Raw genomic sequence first — 21,240 nt, forward strand, 5'->3', positions numbered from 1 at the left:
CTGCCCATGCTGAGGTCGCGTCCCATGTACAGCAACTAGAAGGCTGTGCATCTATGACATACAACTATCTACTGGGGCTTTGGGAGGAAAAAAAATAAACATAAATATATTTAAGACTATACATTTCCCTTTAAGCTTTATCCTTGAATTTTAAATTCCTTGACTATTAAATTAATATTAAATATTAAAAATTCCGTGAATTTTAATATGAAGTACTTTGTTGTTATTTCTTCTTTTAACACATGGACTATTAGGTCTGCTTTTTAGCTTTGAAACATGAGAGTTTTTAAAGTCTTTTTATTGACAATATCTAATATTATTGCATGTTCAAAGAATATGGTCTGTATGATACCAATTATTTGGAATTGAGACTTTCTTTGTGGCCTAGTTTGTGGTCGGTTTTTATAAATGTTTCAGAGTGCTTGCAGAGTGTGTCTACTTTCTGTATTTTGGGTCTAGGCTTCAATACACCCATGTTGATTTCATGGAGAGGCGATTGTAAGACTGTGGACTTCTCAAATCGTGTAGGCTGTTTCTGTCCTCATTATTGGTTGATACATATTAACCATAATATTAATCGCTTACCTTCTCACTATCTCATTCAAAAATTCAAATGGTAGATGTTTTCTCTGCTTTGACGTAAATTGTAGTATGCCCTTAGTTTCTGTACTTTTTATTTTTTTGGAGGGAGCATTTTTTTCAATGCTAAGGAAATACATATTTGTAATCTGGGCATCTCTCCAGGCTGTCTTTGAAGTTTAGTTGGAAGAAAAGCCATTTCTTATTGTACTAATGGACTTGAATAATACATTATAGAATAAATATGTGAATCAGATTGCTTTGAGCATTTTCTTCATTATCCTGACTTATTTGCTCTCTTTTCAAGAGGAAATATAAACTCTTTAATAATAGGATATTAGCTCATGCCAGCATTTTTTTCCTTCAGATTTATGAAGTTTTTGAAAAACAACCAGAAAAGCAGTTTTCTTACAACGTTTCTTATGCTTTAAAAATACTTGCTTTTTAAACTTTATAAATGAAAATGCTTTAGAGTAATAGTCCGTAATAGTAATAGTAATAGTAATAATTTCAAAGGTGGTTCCCTCGCTTTCAAGTGCCACTGAAATCTTGCTCATTCCTGGCTTTTCAGTCTCCTTTTACCTCTTCTCTCGGTTTTTCATTTTATATCTGTTCTAATTGAATGTAAATTTCGGATGCTTTTTCTTTTCATTTAAATTCCTTATTTTGAAATAGACTCAGTGTTTCTCTTTGTAGATTTCTTTCTCTTTCAGTTCATTTAGAGTTTTAGTAATTTTGCTCTCATCACCGTCTCGGTCGTGTGAACTGAGTGCTGGAGCCACATGTCTCTTCAGACGAGAGCTTGGCGTGTTGCATGTGTGCATCTTACTGCTCGCCTGGAGGAAAGTTGCAGGAAGGGCCTAGTGCAGCAGCCAGATGTCCACAGGGATTATGGACGACTGTCTTAAAGAAGCGTTTGTGGGAATGTAAGAACCTGTTGTGTCTGAATGCCTCTTGATGGATAAAACGATCTCATCACAAACATGTTACGTTATAATTAAAGTAAATATTATATAGCGAATAGTAGTTAGCTAAGTTCTTATATGAAAGTCAGGGATTTCAGTGTTATTCTCTTTTACTCCAATGATCTGAATAGATCTTCAAATTATTTCTTGTTTTGGTAGCTAGATGGTGCAATTTCATCACAAATACCTTAAACCTGTTAGAAAAATGCTATTCAGAATCCCCCCTTAACTGAAATTCTGCACCTGATAAAAGTATTTTTAGTTTGGATGTTTGTGATCCTAGTATTATTGGATGTTTTTCTGCTAGGAATATTGTTTCCATTTAAATTGCTGTGAAAGAAATAAAAGGGAACATATGCTATAATATTTCTTCACAGTGAAACTTTAGTAGTTAAACTGGGGAGTCACTGAAATTGATTTTATCATAAAGAGTTACGGATTTTGGTTTTTTTTTTTTTAAGGAAATGAGGTGATAATTTTACAATATACAGGCTGAGGATTTTAGGTTTTGAATATTAAATTAAATTGGCAACTCCAAATTATCATGTAGAAATCAGATACCAACAATATCACTTAAAATGTTTACAGGTATATGCCATAGATATATTCTAGACCATGAAATTGGTTTGGAAACCATCAAAACAGTACATATGAACTTCATGAAGATAATTATGAGGAAATAGGCCTTTTCTGTATAGACGAAGTTCTTGATATAGATAAATAACAGAGTGCTTCACCTGAAGAAAATACATATTTGACTTAAGAAAATTGGATTCTTCAAACATGATTAGCTGTAGTCTTACAAACATTTCCATATTGAATGGTCATCATCTTCTTTTTAATATCTGTACTCAGTGAATGATAATGTGACGCATAAAGATTTTATTTTTACTCAATGTTGATTTAAAATTCATATCATATCATATGCATCTCTTTTCTAGATTTCAGTTGTGGCTCAGTAAGTCACTTTGGCCTTCATTCTATCAATACCTTGTTCTGTGCTTTTCATAAAAAATATCTTTAGTTTGATTGATTTTTGACAGCCTAAGTCTGTTGATGTAAATTCAATTGCTAAGAAGTATAGACTCTGGTGTTTAAATATATTCACTGTGACACATTAATGAATGTATGAGGGAATGATGTTATATTAGTCATAGGATGAAAATCAGTTGATAAGGGTTAGAATTCAGGTTGAATTGAATCAAATTGGCTACAAAATGGGTGAAGCTCAGTGGAAGAAAGTGCAGGTGGTTGTCTGGAGAGCAGGAGGTGGAGGATGAGAGGGCCTACGTCACAAGTTACAGAGGCTTTCCTGCCCGGTGGCTGGGGCCGTGGACAGAGGAGACAGGTGATGCACTGCTGCTGATGGAAGAGTACTTTTCACTCTTTGAGGGGGCGTGAAGACTTCAGACAGCACTCAGTGAGACATCACGAAACTGTTAGAAAAAGAAAAGAACATTAGAAATCAGGGCTTACAAGGAGTGGCTTACAGATGATCTGCTGAGGCCGTGGGGCAGCCCTGCCTGCCTTGGCCGCCTGTTGGCACGGGTCTGGCTGGGTTCTCCTCAGTGTGGAGCAGTGTTGCTGGGCCGGGTCCTCAGGTTGTCTGCTTTCCCAGGTGGCCCGTGGTTCTGCAGCGACAGCAGTCAGGAGAGCCGTGGCAGCTTGACTCTCCAGGCCATGTTTCCCATGCACCGTCTCCTGTAACCTCCCCACCGCTCTCGGAGGCCCTGCTGAAGACCTTGAGGTTCAGGGATCTAAGGACCTTGCCGAGGTCTCACACCCCAGGCCTGGGTCCCAGCTCCTGTCTGGCTCCTGAGCTCAAGGTGTTAACGCGGGGGGGGCACGAAGGCTACTTGGGGCCAGCAGGCACGTCTCAGATTCTCCAGAAGCCCCACGAGTATGGGCCACACGGCCCGTCACATGTGGAGCAGGCACACATGTGAAGCCTCTCGGCTTTTGGTGGAGCAGCTTGTTTCCAGAACTATTTTAATCCTGAAATTCCGTATTTCTTTGGCTTCACTTTAAACAAAGAAATTCATTTCCTGGTAACTTTTTTTCTTATTCTTAGTTATTTTTGTCCTAAAACATACCCATTTGTGCTGTTTTAGGTGAGGAACACGAGTGTTTTATTTTTCTAGTTCTCATCTCCTTATTGTTTCTCTCTGTCTACTTCTGACTTGAAAAGCAGCTTCCTCTGCAGTGAATTGTTGTCACTGGAGGGACAGGACATGGTTAAATGGGTTAGGTTTTCTTGGGTTTTCATTTGATCTGGTAAAACAGGCTCAGAGGGGAGGGACGAAACAATGGCGCAGCTTGAGCACTTCTCTCTGGGGTGTGGGTTTAAGAGATATTTTAAAGAAAACTAAAATGTTTAGCGTTAAAATACTTTGATTTCCTAGCTATAGCAGTGGTGCAGGTATAATTTTTCATATTGGAGCGTTGTCAAGGTTTTCTGATGGAAATCTCCAAACCTTTCCTTCTAGGTGAAGACCTCTCCCTACCAAGTGGGACTCCTTTAATGACTAGTAAAACCTCTTGATACTCCTTGTCACAGAGGCCAGGACTTGTATTATGTCAGGGTTTTGTTCTACATAAGCTTTCAATTTTAGAGAATATTCTTAAATCCTTTACCGGAAAAAAAGATGTGAAAGTAGAAATGTGTTTATTTTAGACATTAAGTTATTTATAAATTGTTTATAAATACAGTCATGAGTCACTTGATGGAGATATGTTCTGAGAAATGTGTTGTTAGGCAATTTCGTCATCGTGTGAACATCACAGAGTGTACTCACACAAACCTAGATGGTATAGCCTACGGTACACCTGGGCTACACGAGACTAATCATATGGGAGCACTGTCATATGTGTGACCCATTGTTGACTGAAACGTGCAGCACAAGATTGTAAAATGCACTGTATCTTAATACGCTCACATGTACACTGCGTGTTACAAATCAGATGTATTGTACAAGTTTTGTTAGGTTTTGAAACTCAGGAGTAATTTCCATATATTAATATTTTTGGTACTGATTAGGTTTCCAGGTAGCTTTACAAAGCATTATTGTAGTACACATAGAGTTCATTTGCAGTGAAAAATAATAGAAAATAATGTAACAGTAGCAACTAAACAAAGCAAATTAAATACTTTTAAACAACTTTAAAAGCTGCTTTTGAAGAAAAGCAGATTTAGAAGCAAGTGAAATATTTAAAATTGTGTGGGGTACTTTTGAGAACTTTCATGTGCTTCAGAGATTACTGATCGTGAGGTTTACTATAAAAATGGAGAGTGTTTCATTGTCCTCCTCTCAGGGTCCGTCCTGCTCTGCTCCTCTTTGGTGCCTTCTTGGTTCAGCGTTCAGCCCTCAAGTGGAGGAAGCCAGCTCAGGTCCTAGGGAAGGAAGGCCTTCTCCAATTGCCCGTCCTGGGGGTGGTAGCAGAAATCGTAATGTCCCCAGTGTTTGGTGAGCTCCTGTTATGCCCCAAGCCCTGTGCCACACACGTGGATATGTTGCTGCAGTTAATTCCTGCAGTAATCTTACACCTACAGAAAAGTCAGAGGTACTGTACAAAGAAGTTTTTCCCCTTGTACTATTTGAGAACAAGTTGCTGACATCACTCTCGAATAATTTACTGAGTAATTCTACAAACGGGGGGCATTCTACATCACTGTAACAGGACCACCCAAACTAGGAAATGGACACTGAAACATTGTTACTGTCTAATCCTGGGCCCTGCATAAGTTTCACCAGCCCTCCTGTGTGGCCTTTGAGCACTTGAAAAGTGGCTAGTCTGAACTGAAACATACTGTAAGTGTAAAATACATGGTGGATTTCAAAGACTTAGAAGGAAAAGAAGAATATAAAATATCTCATTAGTAATTTTTATATTGACTACATGTTGAAACAACATTTTAGATACATTGAGTTAAAATTTATTGAAATTAATTTTACCTTTTTCTTTTTACTTTTTGAATGAAACTAGTAGAAAATGTTAAATTATGTTATGTGGCTCACATGTTTCTATTGGGCAGCATTTGTATGGGGGAAATGAATTAAAATTGAGCATTAAAACCAGTTAAGCAAATAGCATTGAGTATAATTCACTACGGAATTGAAGGCAAAAGCCCTAAACCTGGGAATGTCTTCTGTAAAAATTTAAATTCTTCTCAATGCTTGACACCAGTTTTCCCAAGGTCTGTTGAGTCTGGCTCCTCTGGTTTGGTTTTCTGAGGATACTCCCAGGTCATCTGTCCTGTTTACAAAATGGCCACTAGTTTTCTTGCCGCAATGACAGGATTCAATAGGATGCTTGATATTTTTTCAGAATTCTGTTTCCATGGAACCTCTAGGTCAGATGGGGCAGCTTGAGCCCAAGAGTTTATCTTCCTTTCTCCTGTTACTATTTGCTTAATATATTTAGATGCTCTGATGTTGGGTGCATATATATTTATGCTTGTTATTATCTCTTGATGAATTGACCCTTTATTGTGGAATAATGACATGACCTTCTTTGTCTCTTGTTACAGTTTTGGCTTAAAGTCTGTTTTGTCTGATATAAGTATAGCTACCCCTTCTTTTGGTTTCCCTTTGCATAGAATATCTTTTTCATCACTTCATTTTGAGCCAGTGTGTGTCCTTAAAGCTAAAGTGAGTCTCTTGTAGGCAGCATATAGTTGGGTCTTGGTTTGGTATCCATCCAGCAACTCTGTGTCTTTTGATTGGAGAATTTAATCCATTTACATTTAGAGTAATTATTGCTAGGTAAGGACTTATTAATGCCATTTTATTGTTATCTGGCTATTTTGTAGGTCCCTTGTTCCTGTCTTTTTCTCTTTCTGCCTTCCTTTGTGAATTGATGATTTTCCATAGTGGCATGCTTGGATTCCCTTCTCTTTTATCTCTTGTGAATCTTCTGTAGGTTTTTGCTCTATGATTACCATGAGGTTTACACATAACATCGTATAGATATAACCGTCTATTTTATACTGATAGCAACTTAACTTCAATTGCATACAGCTCTACCCTTTTATTCCCCCTTTTTATGTTTTGATGTCACAATTTACCTCTTTTTTTGAAAAGCTATTGTTGATCTTATCTGTTTAATATATTATTTTTCTAGCTATAGAAACGAAAGTCACAATGAATCTGATTGTATATACTCATGATATATGAAAACAGGCAGGTGAATGGAGATTTGTGTTTGGAAGATTTACAATCCAATGTCATTGATAAATACTCATGAACAGTCACAGAATGTGTGGCACACCGCTAGGCACTTGACTCTTCTAAATCCAGATTTTATCAGGATTTTGTTTTGGATGAGAGCATAGGCAGGAATGTTCCCTCTGAGAGATGATACTTCATTAACATAATACACAGATCATTCTGTCAGCAGGGGTTGATTCTGCCGTGTGGTGCTTTTAGGCTTGTATCTTTTTTTTTTTTTTTTCCAGTTTAATTTTTTGTTTATTGCAGTAACATTGGTTTATAACATTGTAAAAATTTCAGGTGTACATCATTGTACTTCTATTTCTGCATAGATTACATCATGTTCACCACCAAAATACTAATTACAACCCATCACCACACACATGTACCGAATTATCCCTTTCACCCTCCTCCCTCCCCCCTTCCCCTCTGGTAACCACCAATCCAATCTCTGTCCCTATGTGTTTGTTTATTGTTGTTATTATCTACTACTTAATGAAGGAAATCATGCGGTATTTGACCTTCTCCCTCTGACTTATTTCACTTTGCATTATACCCTCAATGTCCATCCATGATGTCACAAATGGCTGGATTTCATCGTTTCTTATGGCTGAGTAGTATTCCATTGTGTATATATACCACAGCTTCTTTATCCATTCGTCCCTTGATGTCACAATTTACCTCTTTTTATATTGTTTATTCATTAACAAATTATGGTAGCTAAAGTTATTTTTAATACTTTTGTCCTTCAACCTTTATACTAGAGTTAAGTGGTTAACAGCTCACCATATTAAAACAGTATTAGAGTATTTCGAATTTGACTATATACTTACCTTTACCAGTGTGTTGTGTATTTTCATATGTTTTCGTGTTACTAATTAGCATCCTTTAATTTCAGCCTGAAGAACTCCTTTGAGCATTTCTTGTAAGGCAGATCTAGTGGTGATGAACTCCCTCAGCTTTTGTTTGTCTGGGAAAGTCTTTATCTCGCCTTCATGTCTGATGGACAGCTTTGCTGGGTAGAGTATTCTTGGTTGGCAGTGTTTTTCTTTCAGTACTTTAAATACATCATCCCACTCTCTCCTGGCCTGTAAGGTTTCTGCTGAGAAATCTGCTGTTAGCCATATGTGGATTCCCTTGTAAGTTACAAACTTCTTTTCTCTTGCTGCTTTTATGATTCTCCCTTTCTCTTTGATTTTTGACAGTTTTATTATAATGTGTCTTGGAGATCTCCTTAAGTTGAATTTGTTTGGTGAACTATGAGCTTCATGAACTTGGATATCCAAATCTCTCCCCAGTTTTGGGAAGTTCTTTATTTCTGTAAATAAGCTTTCTGCCCCCTTCTCCCTCTCTTCTCCTTCTGGAACTCCAGTAATTTGTGTATTGCTTCTCTTGATGGTATCCCATAGATCACGTAGACTTTCTTTACTCTTTTTCATTTGTTTTTTCCCTCTGACCAGATAATTTCAAAGGTCCTGTGTTCTACTTCACAGATTCTTTCTTCTGCTTGATGCATTCTGTTGTTGATGCTCTCTATATGCATTTTTCATCTCATTCATTGTATTCTTCAGCACCACAATTTCTGTTTGGTTCTTTTTATGATTTCTATCTCTTATTTAAAATTCTCATTTTTTTCTTGTATTATTTTCCTGATTTGTTGAATTTTTTTTCTGTATTTTCTTATAGCTTGTTGAGCTTCCTTAAAACAGTTGCTCCATGTCTTTGGGGTTGGTTCCTGGAAGATTACTGTGACCCTTTGGTGGTGTCATGTTTCCTTGATTTTCATGTCCTTGAAGTCTTGTGTTGCTGTCTTGCAGTAGCTGTCACCTCCTCCAGTCTTTACTGACTGACTTGGGAGAGAAATACCTTCCGGCAGCCCTGCTAAGGATTCTGAGGCTTCCTCACACGTCTGTGGGTCACCTGCTCCCCACTTCTTGCTCCCTCTCGTGGCAGCATTCCTCAGCTTGTGTGTCCTCTCTTGATCCTGCAGCACACCAGGCCAGGTGCTGACAGCTTCCCTTTTGCTTCCCCTTGGGCAGAGCTAAGCTCAAAGTTTTGGTCTCTCCCTGGCCTGCAGATTTGAGTTGGCTTTCTTCACGTGCTCACTAGGTATCTGTCACAGCTCGCTCTCGCCACCATCAGGAGTGCACACAGAGAGCCAGCCACAGGTTGGCAGTGTGTGTGGGTGAGGCATGCTGAGCACTGGGGGTACCCGTGAGCGAGGCATCCCCAGCAGCTCGTGGGTGGATTTCTTTTTTTATTTTTTTGTGAGAAAGATTAGCCCTGAGCTAACATCCATGCCAATCCTCCTCTTTTTTGCTGAGGAAGACCAGCTTTGAGCTAACATCTATTGCCAATCCTCCTCCTTTTTTTCCCTTTTTCTCCCCAAAGCCCCAGCAGATAGTTGTATGTCATAGCTGCACATCCTTCTAGTTGCTCTCCGTGGGACGCCACCTCAGCATGGCCAGAGAAGCAGTGCGTCGGTGTGCACCCGGGGTCCGAACCCGGGCCGCCAGTAGCAGAGCGCGCACACTTAACCGCTAAGCCACAGGCTGGCCCCATCATGGGTGGATTTCTTGATGGAGTCCCTGGTGCAGACAGTAGGATCCGTGTCCCTTTAGTGCCCTCCAAGAGTCCTGTGTGCTGTTCTCCTAGCCAGTCCCCAGTCATGCAGCGCAAGACTCAGACTTCTGAGTGGGGCGAGAGAGAAGTGGGCCTCTTTGGCAGCATCCTGCACAGCTGGGGAAGCCGGGTGCTCACTCACACACTCTCACTTTCTCCTGCGGGAGAAATCATGGGCCAAGAAGATCTCTCTTGGCCCTAAGCTGTGCCACCTTGGGGGAGGAGTGACATGGGTAAGTAACAAGTCAAACTGTTCCTCTTTTGTTCCTCTTCCTCTCTCCAGTACATCCAAACTTGTACATTTTTGTTCCAGTGATGTGCTGGAAATTCCCACTGGAAACCTTGGCTTCCACAGAGGCTCTATCATCCGTGAGTTATGGTCTAAGACAGTGTTCTCCTGGAGCTCCTGGGGTCTGGTGCTCCCTGTCTGCAGATTCCAGCGTGTCAGCTGCCCTGCAGTGGGGTCTCCCCCTCCCCGGCTCAGTGGCACCCTCGTGCTCTGTGCCACAGTCTGGAGGTTTTCCCCACGCAGAGAGCTGGGGCGAGGGTGGGTTGGCCTCCCAAGGGTCCGTTCTCTGAGGCTCTTGGTCATATCCTGCCCGAAATTGCCTCTGATATTTTGTGTTTTTTTTTTTTTTTTTTGCGGTGGGAGACCCCACTGCAGGGCAGCTGACACGCTGGAATCTGCAGACAGTTGTTTCCTAGTTTGGTTCCAGTTTTTCCATTCTGGCAAGAATCTACTTTGTGTATTTTAAAAGAATTACAGAATCCTAAAAATCTGTATCCAGAATGGATTTTGGGGATTTAAGCAAAGATAAAGAAATACAAGAACAAAAGTTTATGGTTAGGAATTACCAATCTTACTTTTTTTGTGTGTGAGGAAGATTAGCCCTGAGCTAACTTCTGTTGCCAATCCTCCTCTTTTTGCTGAGGAAGATTGGCCCTGGGCTAACATCCTTGCCCATCTTCCTCTACTTTATATGGACTGTCACCACAGCATGGCTTGACAAGTGGTGCGTCCATCCATGCCTGGGATCCAAACCTGTGAACCCCGGGCCACCAAAGTGGAGCACGTGCACTTAACCACTACGCCACCAGCCCTTAACCTTACTTTTTTTCTAAAACATGTGTTTTATTTTATAATTGGGAGTGAAATAGAATATATTCTATGATTGAAAACTGTATTCTCTATTAGATAAATACATTTTTGTTTATTTCCTTTCATAGCAGTGTTTCTTTTTCATTTGTGCTGCCACTTATTTCAGTTTAGAAAAATTCAAGTCAGTCGTTGTAGCATTTTTTAAACGTCTTACTCATCTTACATTGAACCAAGAGATTATTCTCGAACCAAATAAAATCACTAGTGTGTTCTCTTAAGAATAAATGGCACATAAAAAACTGAACACCCATTATGACTAAAAACTTGTAGTGAACTAGGAATAGAAAGGTACTTCCTTTCCACGAGAGAGAGTACCTACATCCAGCAGTCAGCGTCCTCTAGCAGTGAGTGGCTGCAGGTGTTTCCACCAAATTCAGGAACAAGGGTGTGAAAGGTAACTGTTTAGATATTCTGGAGGTTCTAGCTGGTGCAAAATGAAATAAGGTTTAATTCTGGAAAGAAGGAGACAGGATCATCATTATTGGAAGATGACAGCAGTCTACCAAGTAAATCAACCCCCTAAAAAGTTAACTATTAGAAAAAAATTTGTAAGATGGCCAATAACCAAATAAATATACAAAAGTCAGTGTTTTTCCTTTATGTCAGCAGTAGTTGGAAACAATGAGTATAAAGTTCCCCTCCAGAACTGGAAACAAAAATGTAACTTACCAAGGCATGCACTTAACAAGAAATTTATAGTAACTATATGAGAAGCCACAGGATTTTACCAAGAAATGTAAAAGGTCTGGAAAAAGTTGAGAGAGACATTGTGTTGCTGTATGGGAAACTCAATATTATAGAGATGTCGTTTCCCTCAAATTAATTTATAAATTGAATGCAATTCCAATAAATACTCAATGGACGTTTTGGAACTTGGCAAAGAGCATTCTAAAGTTCTTCTGGACAGTAAATAGATGGAATAGCCTTTCATAAAAATGTTGAAAGGCTCAGATTCAGGCCAGTGATGTCATATTCTTAACTTACTTTCATTTAAGAGGGGATCATTTTTCTTTTTTTTTCCTCCCCAAAGCCCCAGTACATAGCTGTATATCCTGGTTGTAGGTCTTTCTAGTTCTTCTGTGTTGGATCCCGCCACAGCATGGCTTGATGAGCAGTGAGCAGGTCCATGCCCAGGATCTGAACCCACGAACCCCAGGCCGCCAAAGTACAGTGAGCCAACTTAACCACTATGCCACCAGGCCAGTGCTGAAGGGATCATCTTAGCTGAGAATTTGAGTGCTGCATTTCTGTTGCCTGCTTGCTCTGTTTAGTGTCAGTATGATCAACTCTCCATAGGATAAGATGATTTTTTAACTAGTTCCATTTTCCGCTCAGTCGGAAAGGCCAGTCTGAAGATGCGTCTTCCCTGTTCTGTGCCCTGGCTTTTTGCTTCAGCCAGTGATCCACTGAGTCTCAGGCCACGCCTCCGTACTCTCACTTCCCAGAGTTCCTGGTTCCTCTTCAGGGACCTGAATGTTTGCAGAAGTAGCTAACATTTCATGACCTTTTGCTCTGTACCAGGTGCTGTAGAAGCTTACCAATGTTATTCTTGGGTTAGACAATAACAATTACAACAGTTGCTAACATTTATAGAGCACTTACTATGACTAAGGAATTGCGTATGTCACTTAATATTCACAGTAATCTCTGAGATAGGTGTTATCCCCACTTTCTAGGTTGGGAAACAGGCACAAAAATTACCTTGTCCAGGATTATGTAGACAGTAAGTCGCAGAGGTACAGTGTCACCCGAGATCTGTGTGGCCCCAGGCTAGGCAGTTAACCTCACCCTGCATAGCTTCTTGTACATTGGAGCTTCCTGAAAGCTTCCTGCTCGTGTTTATTTCTTACTTGTAGTTGCTGCAATGAGCAAATTTTATCATCTGGAAGGTTTTCTTAACAGCACGTTGGAGCGGCAGTTTCCTCTCTGCTGCCCATGAAATAGTTCAGTGGTTGTTACCCGCAGCTGTCAGAGGGTAGGAATGCCACAGGAGTTGGTGCTCTTTTGTACACATAAGAATGAAATATTGATTTATGAAAAATATTTGATGTAAATTGGTACAACCATTTTGGAAAACTGTTTGACGTTATGTCACAAAGTTGACATACAGACCCTTTGACCCAGCAGTGCCACTTCTCATTTCATATCCTGGAGAATCCTACACCTGTGTGTGTTGGGACGTATATAAGATTATTCCGAGTTGCGTTGTTTGTAATAGCCCCAGACCAAAAATAACCCAAGTGTCCATCAGCAGTAGAATGGATGAGTTGATCATGGCATATTCATATAATGAAATACCATTCAGCGATGCAAATGAACAGAATTCATGTACTGGTGACTACAGGGTTCATTCTTGAACATAGTATAGAGCAAAAGAGGCAGACACTTGGGTATGTACTGTGTGATTCCATTTGTCCTGTACTGGTGAGATGGGCAGGCAGGTAAACAAACGGCAGAGCTGGGTGCAGACGGACCCAGGACTTGATCACCATGGAGGGCAGCCTGCGGTGACCTCAGGCGTCAGGGGCCCTGGCAGGGTTTGCTTTCCTGACCAAGGTAAAGGCTGCAGGTGTCACCTTGTCATTTTATTACACCATACATTTATATTGTACGTGCTTTTCTGTATGTGTAAAGCGATTGTAGTATTTGATTGTGGACTGTTTTACTGTGCGTTCAAGGGATCTGGTTTGACCTACATTAGAGATGAATGTATGGTTTTCAAAGAAGTTGGTGATGGAATGGACACTCGGAGTAGTTACTCTTGGTCTTTGCTTTTCTCTTGTAACTTGGATGCAGGTATTCCTCGACGTTTGAAGAAAATGAACTTTCGACAGGTTGGATATAAATCGGTTTCTCAGGTCATGGGAGAGTATGTTGTTTAAAGCAAACACTCACACTCTTTGATTTATTATCCCTCCCCCACCCCCAATTACTCAGGCCTTTGTTTATTGGGTTTGCTTCATATGGGCTAGAACTTTCCTTAGGAGCAGTCGTGACCCCTCAGGTCCAGTGCAGGAGGGAGAGCAGGGTGCAGATGCCGCCAGCCCTCCCAGTCTACCCCAAATCCTGCTCCTGAAAGGCTTCTGGCGGTATCTGAGGGTAGGCTTTTACGGCATTATTTTTAAAAGAGTACTTTCTTCTCCTGAAGCATTGCAATTGAAATTGAAAAAAACAAATCTCTCAGGTGAATACTTTTATTTGTATGACGTAAATAATTGTAAATTTAAACATCACTATAAACACAAATGCCCACATTTCTGGGGACAAGTGTGTGTGTGGTAAATGCAAATAATATTAAGTCCCAAAAGTAACTGTTCACCTGAAAAATCTTGGAAAATCACTTTTTCTAAAGCGCATGTGGAAGTGGCCAGCCAAATGGTGAAACACTTTGCCAGAGGCCTTCCTGCCAGAAAGCAGCTGAGTAAACAGTCTGCAGCCTGCAGGAGGGGTCAGGAGGGCACAGGAGGGTGGGTTTGTGTCCCCATGAAACACACACGGCTGCCACCTCCCTGTCTGTGTCACCTGTGGAAACCGATCCCGTGGCGGGGGTCCCTCAGCGGGGGCTGCGGGTCGACCTGCACAGCTCAGAGCAGACCTCTGCCCCCGAGTCCAGGCCGTTCAGTGGAGACTTCTGAGATGGAATGTCATGGCTGTGGGTCATGTTTACAGAGTGGAGATGGGGAAGGGAGCGTGTCAGTAAGGAAGACACCTGATCTTTTGGTGAAGGATCGTGTCTGCCTGAAGCTGACGCAGGGTGCCGGTTGGTGCTGCCGGTGTAGAACCGTGCTGTCAGTGTGCAGCACGGTAGCTCAGAACGCGCCTGCCTGAGCCCCTCCTGCAGCCGAGGCGTTGGTCGCGGTGCAGCAGCGGCGTGGGCGCCGGGCAGGGAGCCCGCGGCCGCCGCCTGCGGGGCTGCGCGTTTCTTCCTCACGGTGGAGAAACGGACGATAACGGGGGACGTTTATCGAGGGTCTGCTACGTGCGAGGCCCTGAGCTGCTTCGTTTATGTGGGCCCATTTAATCTCACCTGCAGGATAAATATTATTATTTCCATTTTATATGAGGAGACCGAGGTACAGGGAGGGAGTCACTCCAGGACCGTGAAGAGGGCAGGTGGTGAGCTCGGGTGGCCCCGTTCCCTGCGCGCGTGTCCACGGGCGCGCGCCCTGGCTCGTGTTAGGGGGCGTTTTGTGCCGTGATACTGTTCCATTATTTTTTACTCTTTCATTTGCAAATATTAAGCATATTTCATGTGGCTGACTCCTGGGTGGTGAGTATGGTAGCAGACTCTCAAATTTTACTGTACGTATTAAACGTCTATAAAACACGGGTTATAATGGTTATGTTTGTCTGGAAAGTTGCTGGTATAGCTCTGTGGGCTCTGTATAAATCAGTCTGTCGTCAGAGGGGTGTGCTCTTTAAGGCAAATAATCACTGCTTGACTTATCCACTCCCACCCCGCCACACTGATTTAAGTGCAAGTTTGAAAAATGCCAGAATTGTGATGTTTTGCAGCAACGTGTTTGCAGCAATAATAAAAGCCTCTGCTGACTGTCACAATCCCAGCCCAAATTATCTTGTTTTAAATTCTTAACCTCTTAAAAATAAAGTTATCAACTTTCAGATTAGTGTTCCAAATTCTGCTTGGTTCTGTGATATAGAAACATGCAGGAGTTTGACAGGTGACCTAAAATAGAGGGGGGCCTGGCCAGGTGACCCCTTAGTGCCTCCGTCCACATTGTAACTCAGACATTTATGCATATCAGTCTCCCATTCTAAGTTCTGTACCCTAAACAGTTCTGTGTGAGAGTTAACATGATAAGTACATGGGAATTACTTAATAGTCATTATGAATGGGTTTAAATAGAATATTAAATTTCTCAACTAAGCCAATGAGAGATTTACTAATCTGTGTATAATAAAGACAACACTCTTTTTCTTGGGGGTAGTTTGTTATTGTATCCAATTCATTTTAGTCATTTAGCATTTTAATTTAAAGGCATTTCTATAGCCACTACCTTTTTCTTTTTTTTTTAAGATATATTTTATTTAGTTTTTTTTGTGTGTGTGTGAGGAATATCAGCCCTGAGCTAACATCCATGCTAATCCTCTTCTTTTTGCTGAGGAAGACCGGCTCTGAGCTAACATCCATTGCCAGTCCTCCTCCTTTTTTTCCCCAAAGCCCCAGTAGATAGTTGTACGTCATAGTTGCACATCCTTCTAGTTGTTGTATGTGGGACGCGGCCTCAGCATGGCCGGAGAAGCGGTGCGTCAGTGTGTGCCCAGGATCCAAACCCGGGCCGCCGGCAGCGGAGCGTGCGCACTTAACCACCAAGCCATGGGGCCGGCTCTACCTTTTTCTTTAATTAAACATATTTTGAGATACCGGTAGATTCACTTGCAGTAGTAAGAAATAATAGAGACCCCCTGTGCCCTTTACTCAGTTTCCCCACTGATAACACCTTGTTATCACACTGTCTCACTCAGGATACTGACCTTGACACGGTCACGACACAGGACTTTCCATGCCCACATGGATGCCTCCTGTAGCCCTTTTGTAACCGTACCCGCCCTGCCTGCCCCCCACCCCGTCCTCCACCACTGGCAACCACTAATCTGTTCTCCATTTCTGTAATTTTGTCATTTCAAGAATGTCATATAAATGGAATCACACAGCGTCTCATCTTTTGAGATTGACTTCTTTCATTCAGCATAACTCCCTGGAGATCCATCCAGTTGTCGTGTGAATCAACAGTTCATTCCTTTTTATTGACGAGTAGTGTTCCGTGGTATGGATGTAGCACTGTTTAACTATTAACCCAGGAAGGGCACCTGAGTTGTTTCCAATTTTTGGCTACTTTGAATAAAGTAAAGAGAGTTTTAAATGTTGCTTGTTAAAGAGCCCAGGAACTCCTGGCCAAAATTCAGTCAAGTTCTCTAGTCGCCTCCGAGTCCTCCCCTCCTTCAGCTGTTGTTGTATGAGCCCCCTCCCCTGACCCTGCACCAGCGATGCCCACTGAGGGCCCCTGGCCTCCATAACCTCCAGACTCGGTCCAGCCCTCCTCAACCTGACCATCTGCCCACGTGGTGCTGTGGGCCACGCCCTCCTTCCACAGACTTTCCATCCCTTCACTCCTGCCTCATGAGGTTTCCTCTTCTCATTCGGTTCCTTTCCTCTTCTGGCCCGGCAAGCTGGGTTTCAGAGTCATCTGAGCTGGAAAGGTGGTGTATTCAAGGAGTGATGCAGGGTCAGGTCCCCTTTCCTCCAGACCGTTGGGGAAGATCACCAGTGTCCTGAAGCTTTTGTAACAATAACAACAAGAAGTTTCTGGTCAATTGGGAAATAAAATCTTACCGTATAGAAATTTGCCCCTCAGACTGCCTTCCAGGAATGGACCCTCACTGGACACTGCTCAGGTGCTCACACAGTGCTTGGCACTACAGGGCTGCTGCTGGCCCGAGCCTCACGTTCACAGAAGCAAAATGGTGTCACATGACCCAATGGGTCCTGAGCTGGCACTGTCCCCACTCCCATGCCTTTCCACCCTTAGCAAGCCCCGTCCTGCCTTAGAGTGAAGATGTTTCTCTCTCTTCCTATCTTCCCCACTGACTGTAGGAGAAACTGCTTGTCTTTGAGTCTGCATGGAAGAAGGAGAAGGACATCGTTTCCAAGGAGATAGAGAAGCTTCGCACATCCATCCAGACCCTGTGCAAGAGTGCACTTCCCCTGGGGAAGATCATGGACTACATCCAGGAGGACGTGGACGCCATGCAGAATGAGCTGCAGCTGTGGCACAGTGAGAACAAGCAGCACGCGGAGGCCCTGCAGAAGGAGCAGAGGTGGGTGGGCGGGAGAGGAGGAGGGAAGTAAGGGGAGGGGGCGAGCCCTGCATCTGCCGTTGCGAAGGGAGGACTCCCCCTAGAAACCAGCACCTCTCTATCCTCCTCCCTAAAGGGTACGGGTCCCTGCATCATCCTATCACAGCGTGCGTTCCTTTGCAGCAGTTGGAAAGGTTAGGAGTTCATGTTCACGCACAAGGTAGATTTAGACATTAACAAAGACAGGGAACTTAGCAGCTTGGACACTGATTTTTCATGTGTCTTATTAAAATCTCTGAAATTTTATAGCGGTTCATAATTTGAAAGTATTTTAATTTTTACTGTAAAAGTAGTGCTGGTGAGCCCATTTTGAAATTGCTACTGTAAAAGAAATATAATAGTCACTAAAAGATTTATTTTAGGGAAGTGTTTGAAATTCTATATTTATAATCAGTGAATCTGGGATACATGTAACTACATCAACTGTTAAGTATTTTTTTCATGTGCCTGTTCCAGCATGATGATGGGTTAGCATTCTTATGTTTTGATTTAAGGTATTAAAAAGTCTCATCCCAGGGCCCGCCCCGCAGCTCTTGGTTAAGTGCGCGTGCTCCACTGCTGGCGGCCCAGGTTCGGATCCCGGGCGTGCACCAACACACTGCTTCTCTGGCCATGCTGAGGCCGCGTCCCACATACAGCAACTAGAAGGATGTGCGACTATGACATACAACTATCTACTGGGGCTTAGGGGAAAAAAAGGAGGAGGATTGGCAATAGATGTTAGCTCAGAGCCGGTCTTCCTCAGCAAAAAGAGGAGGATTAACAAGGATGTTAGCTCAAGGCTGATCTCCCTCACAAAAAAAAAAAAGTCTCGGGGCCGGCCCGGTGGCGCAAGCGGTTAAGTGCGCGCGCTCCGCTGCGGCGGCCCGGGGTTCGCTGGTTCGGATCCCGGGCGCGCACCGACGCACTGCTTGGTAAGCCATGCTGTGGCGGCGTCCCATATAAAGTGGAGGAAGATAGGCACGGATGTTAGCCCAGGGCCGTCTTCCTCAGCAAAAAAAAGGAGGAGGATTGGCAGATGTTAGCTCAGGGCTGATCTCCTCACAAAAAAAAAAAAAAAAAAAAAAAAAAAAAAAAAAAAAGTCTCATCCTAGATGTTTCTTCCTTACAAAACGTGGCTTTGCTTTATGGTAGGATGGTTGGAAGCTATCACTCTTCTTTGTTTTGTGTTTTATTTTGTCTTAAATGCTTAAAACACCTAAAAGGAGAGGTTACCGCTGACCTCAACTTTCCCAAGTGTGTTCTAGACTTTTCCCAGTATTTCCCCAGCACTGAAAGGCCTCCTGTCACATCTGGAACAAGTGAGTTGAGGGGCCTCAGCGGGATGCCCTTGAAGTTGGGCGAGCCTCTCCTGGAGGTCAAAGGTCGAGGCCCCTCCCTCAAGGAAGCTGGGGACCTGCCGGCTGTCCAGATGGAGGCTCACGGTGTTGATGGGCCTCGCTGCTCACCTCCTGCTGTCCCCAGGGCTCCCGTGACATACGTAATTTAAGGACTTTAGGAAATATTAGCCTCCTTTGTATAAACTTCGTGTTCGACTTCACTTTTGGTCGTGGAGGGAGTGGTGAAAGTGAGAAATGGATTTTTCTCAGGTGTGAGGTTTTTGTCCCTTTATATCATTATTGTAGTACATTGACATTTTTACCCTTCTTCTTTGGATACGATGAATAATTAACTCTGTCGTCTCTCAGTGTCTTAATTAAGACATGAATCTGAAGTGAGACGAGATGTGGTTTTGTTTCCGCCAGCATCACAGACTGTGCCGTGGAGCCCTTAAAGGTGGAGCTGGGGGAGCTGGAGCAGCTGATTCAAGAGCAGCAGGACAAGATCTGTGCCGTGAAAGCCAACATACTAAAGAACGAAGAGAAAATTCAGAAAATGGTGTACAGTATCAATGTGAGTTCCAGAAGGTGAAGGCTCAGAAGTTTGGGAGACTCAAGTCATCCTCAGTTTGAAAACAGACAGGAAGAGAGAACATCATTGCTCTTGAAGTTTCAGTTTGAAGAAAATGAACAGTTTACAACATTATCCAACTAATGTTCAGAGCTTTAAAACTTGAGGCATATTCAGTGTGTTAAGACCATGTTTTCTTACCTTCTTCCAGCTAAAATGCTTGCTAGTTATAAATAGCTCTTGAAAACACCTGTGTGAGAACTTTCTTTGGAAGCCTGTTCTTTGTGTTTCTGCAGTAGCCTGCTTTGTTTAGTTCTGTACGGCATTCTCCAGCAGGTGAGTGCTGTCGGCTCTCCGGGATCACAGGAGTCCTTGATTTCAGTCTTGAAGTCCAGTGGCAGGACTTGCCTGAGTCAAGCACTGAGTGAAGGATGACTGTACTTTTGATAGGCACTTGATAAATAGAATGAGGCCTGAAAATGAACGACTTCTATTTTTAGCTTGTTTCCACTTGAAAAGGGTTAATTTAGCCCATATCTGTATAAGGTACATGTGAACTTTTTTTTAACCTCTTTGTAATTGCATATATTTCTTTATGTAATTTTCCTATTTGTCCCTATTATCTTTTGCTTGTGTTTTAGCCCTTAGAAATTTGTAAATTGAAAAAGGAGGTTTCCACATGGCCTTCATGCGCGTTGTCTGGATGTGAGATTGTCACGGGCTGCATCCTCCCTTTCTTCAGCAGTTTGTCCCTGGGTTTCCGCACGTGGATGCTCGTGTGGCTCCGAGGGGTCCTTGTCCTCTTTAAGAAGAGGCGCGTGCTCTCCAAGGCGCTGGCATCATTCCGTTCCCTTCACGTAGGTGTATGCACCTACACACCTGAGAGACAGGTAGCTTAGGGGAAACTGCAAAAGGAAGACTTACGAGAGTGCACTGATATGCAAAATTTTTTGATGTTACCATTTTTTTGGAAATTGTTTTTTAAAAGCAAATGTTTTTTTAAAACATTGTTTATATTTAGTTTTTCACTTACATGTAATATTGTAAATACTTACTGAAGTCTTCAGTTTGTGTATAAAGGTTTTCACTGTTTGGAGACATACTTACGGGTCTTAAGGTCTGGGTTCTGATACTTTTATTTCTAGATGTTGATTTATTATGTAAACCAAGGAGTGCCATTTTAAGTGTTAGAATTGCCTGAGAAAGTTTTGTTTCTTTAAAGGATTAGCACAGATGGCACAGTTAAGTTTTTCTTAGTGTAATTTCCAAAATAAATTCTTTACTAAGGTAGTTAGATGATTTTCTAAGCTAAATAAGTTCGAGATCAGATTATTAAGATCTGCCATTTTGAAACATTGGTCTTTTTCTCCTTTCTATAGTGCACCATAAAATTCTGTGTGATCGGATTTTACTAACTACATTATTGGAAGAGAAGAGGCATATTAGTTCACCAGTCCGTCATATAGTTATCATCTCTTTTCTACTGAATTGAATGGCTTAGCCACAACCCTAAATGGACCCTGTTTTGCTTCAAGTTAAGATGTCTGCCTTTTATGAATTTGTATATATGACTAGAATTTTTCTCACAAAAGTTTGCATACATTGTATGTGAGTAAAATTTTGTATGAAGTAGTCTATCAAATTGTATCATAAAATTTATTTTTCTTTTATACATAAATCATTAAAAATAATCACATATTTTTTCTATAAGTGTATGGGTTGTGCAATTCAGTTCACACCTGGAAAAAAACATTTATAAGCATTTGGACTTTTTTATTTTCAAAGATCTGCATTTTGTTTTTCTTTGAAGAAAGTTCAGGGAAATTTGTCTTTTCATTCATATTGTGGCTCTTATCCCTTGTCAGTATAAATCGAAGTTTTACAAGACAGGTAAGCACTTATCAGAAATTTTAAGATCATTTGTGAAGTTTTCAAA

At 41.9% G+C, this 21,240-nt stretch overlaps 1 protein-coding gene across 6 annotated transcripts in view; it reads left to right on the top strand.

Moving 5' to 3' along the window:
* Positions 1–21,014, top strand: part of TRAF3IP1 (TRAF3 interacting protein 1) — a 56,417-nt gene extending 35,403 nt beyond the window's left edge. For 4 of the 6 annotated variants that reach the window (XM_058533315.1, XM_058533312.1, XM_058533313.1 and 1 more), the window contains 2 exons: positions 17,152–17,375; positions 19,160–21,014. In XM_058533315.1, coding sequence (XP_058389298.1) covers positions 17,152–17,375; positions 19,160–19,325 — 390 coding nt within the window. In that variant the 3' untranslated portion in view covers positions 19,326–21,014. Of the gene's footprint in view, positions 1–17,151; positions 17,376–19,159 lie in introns of those variants that run through there. The other 2 variants (XR_009217065.1, XR_009217066.1) reach the window with 2 other exon arrangements.
* Positions 21,015–21,240: the final 226 nt, after the last annotated feature.

Source organism: Diceros bicornis, chromosome 37 (assembly GCF_020826845.1).
Source record: "Diceros bicornis minor isolate mBicDic1 chromosome 37, mDicBic1.mat.cur, whole genome shotgun sequence".
Classification (NCBI taxonomy): domain Eukaryota; kingdom Metazoa; phylum Chordata; class Mammalia; order Perissodactyla; family Rhinocerotidae; genus Diceros; species Diceros bicornis.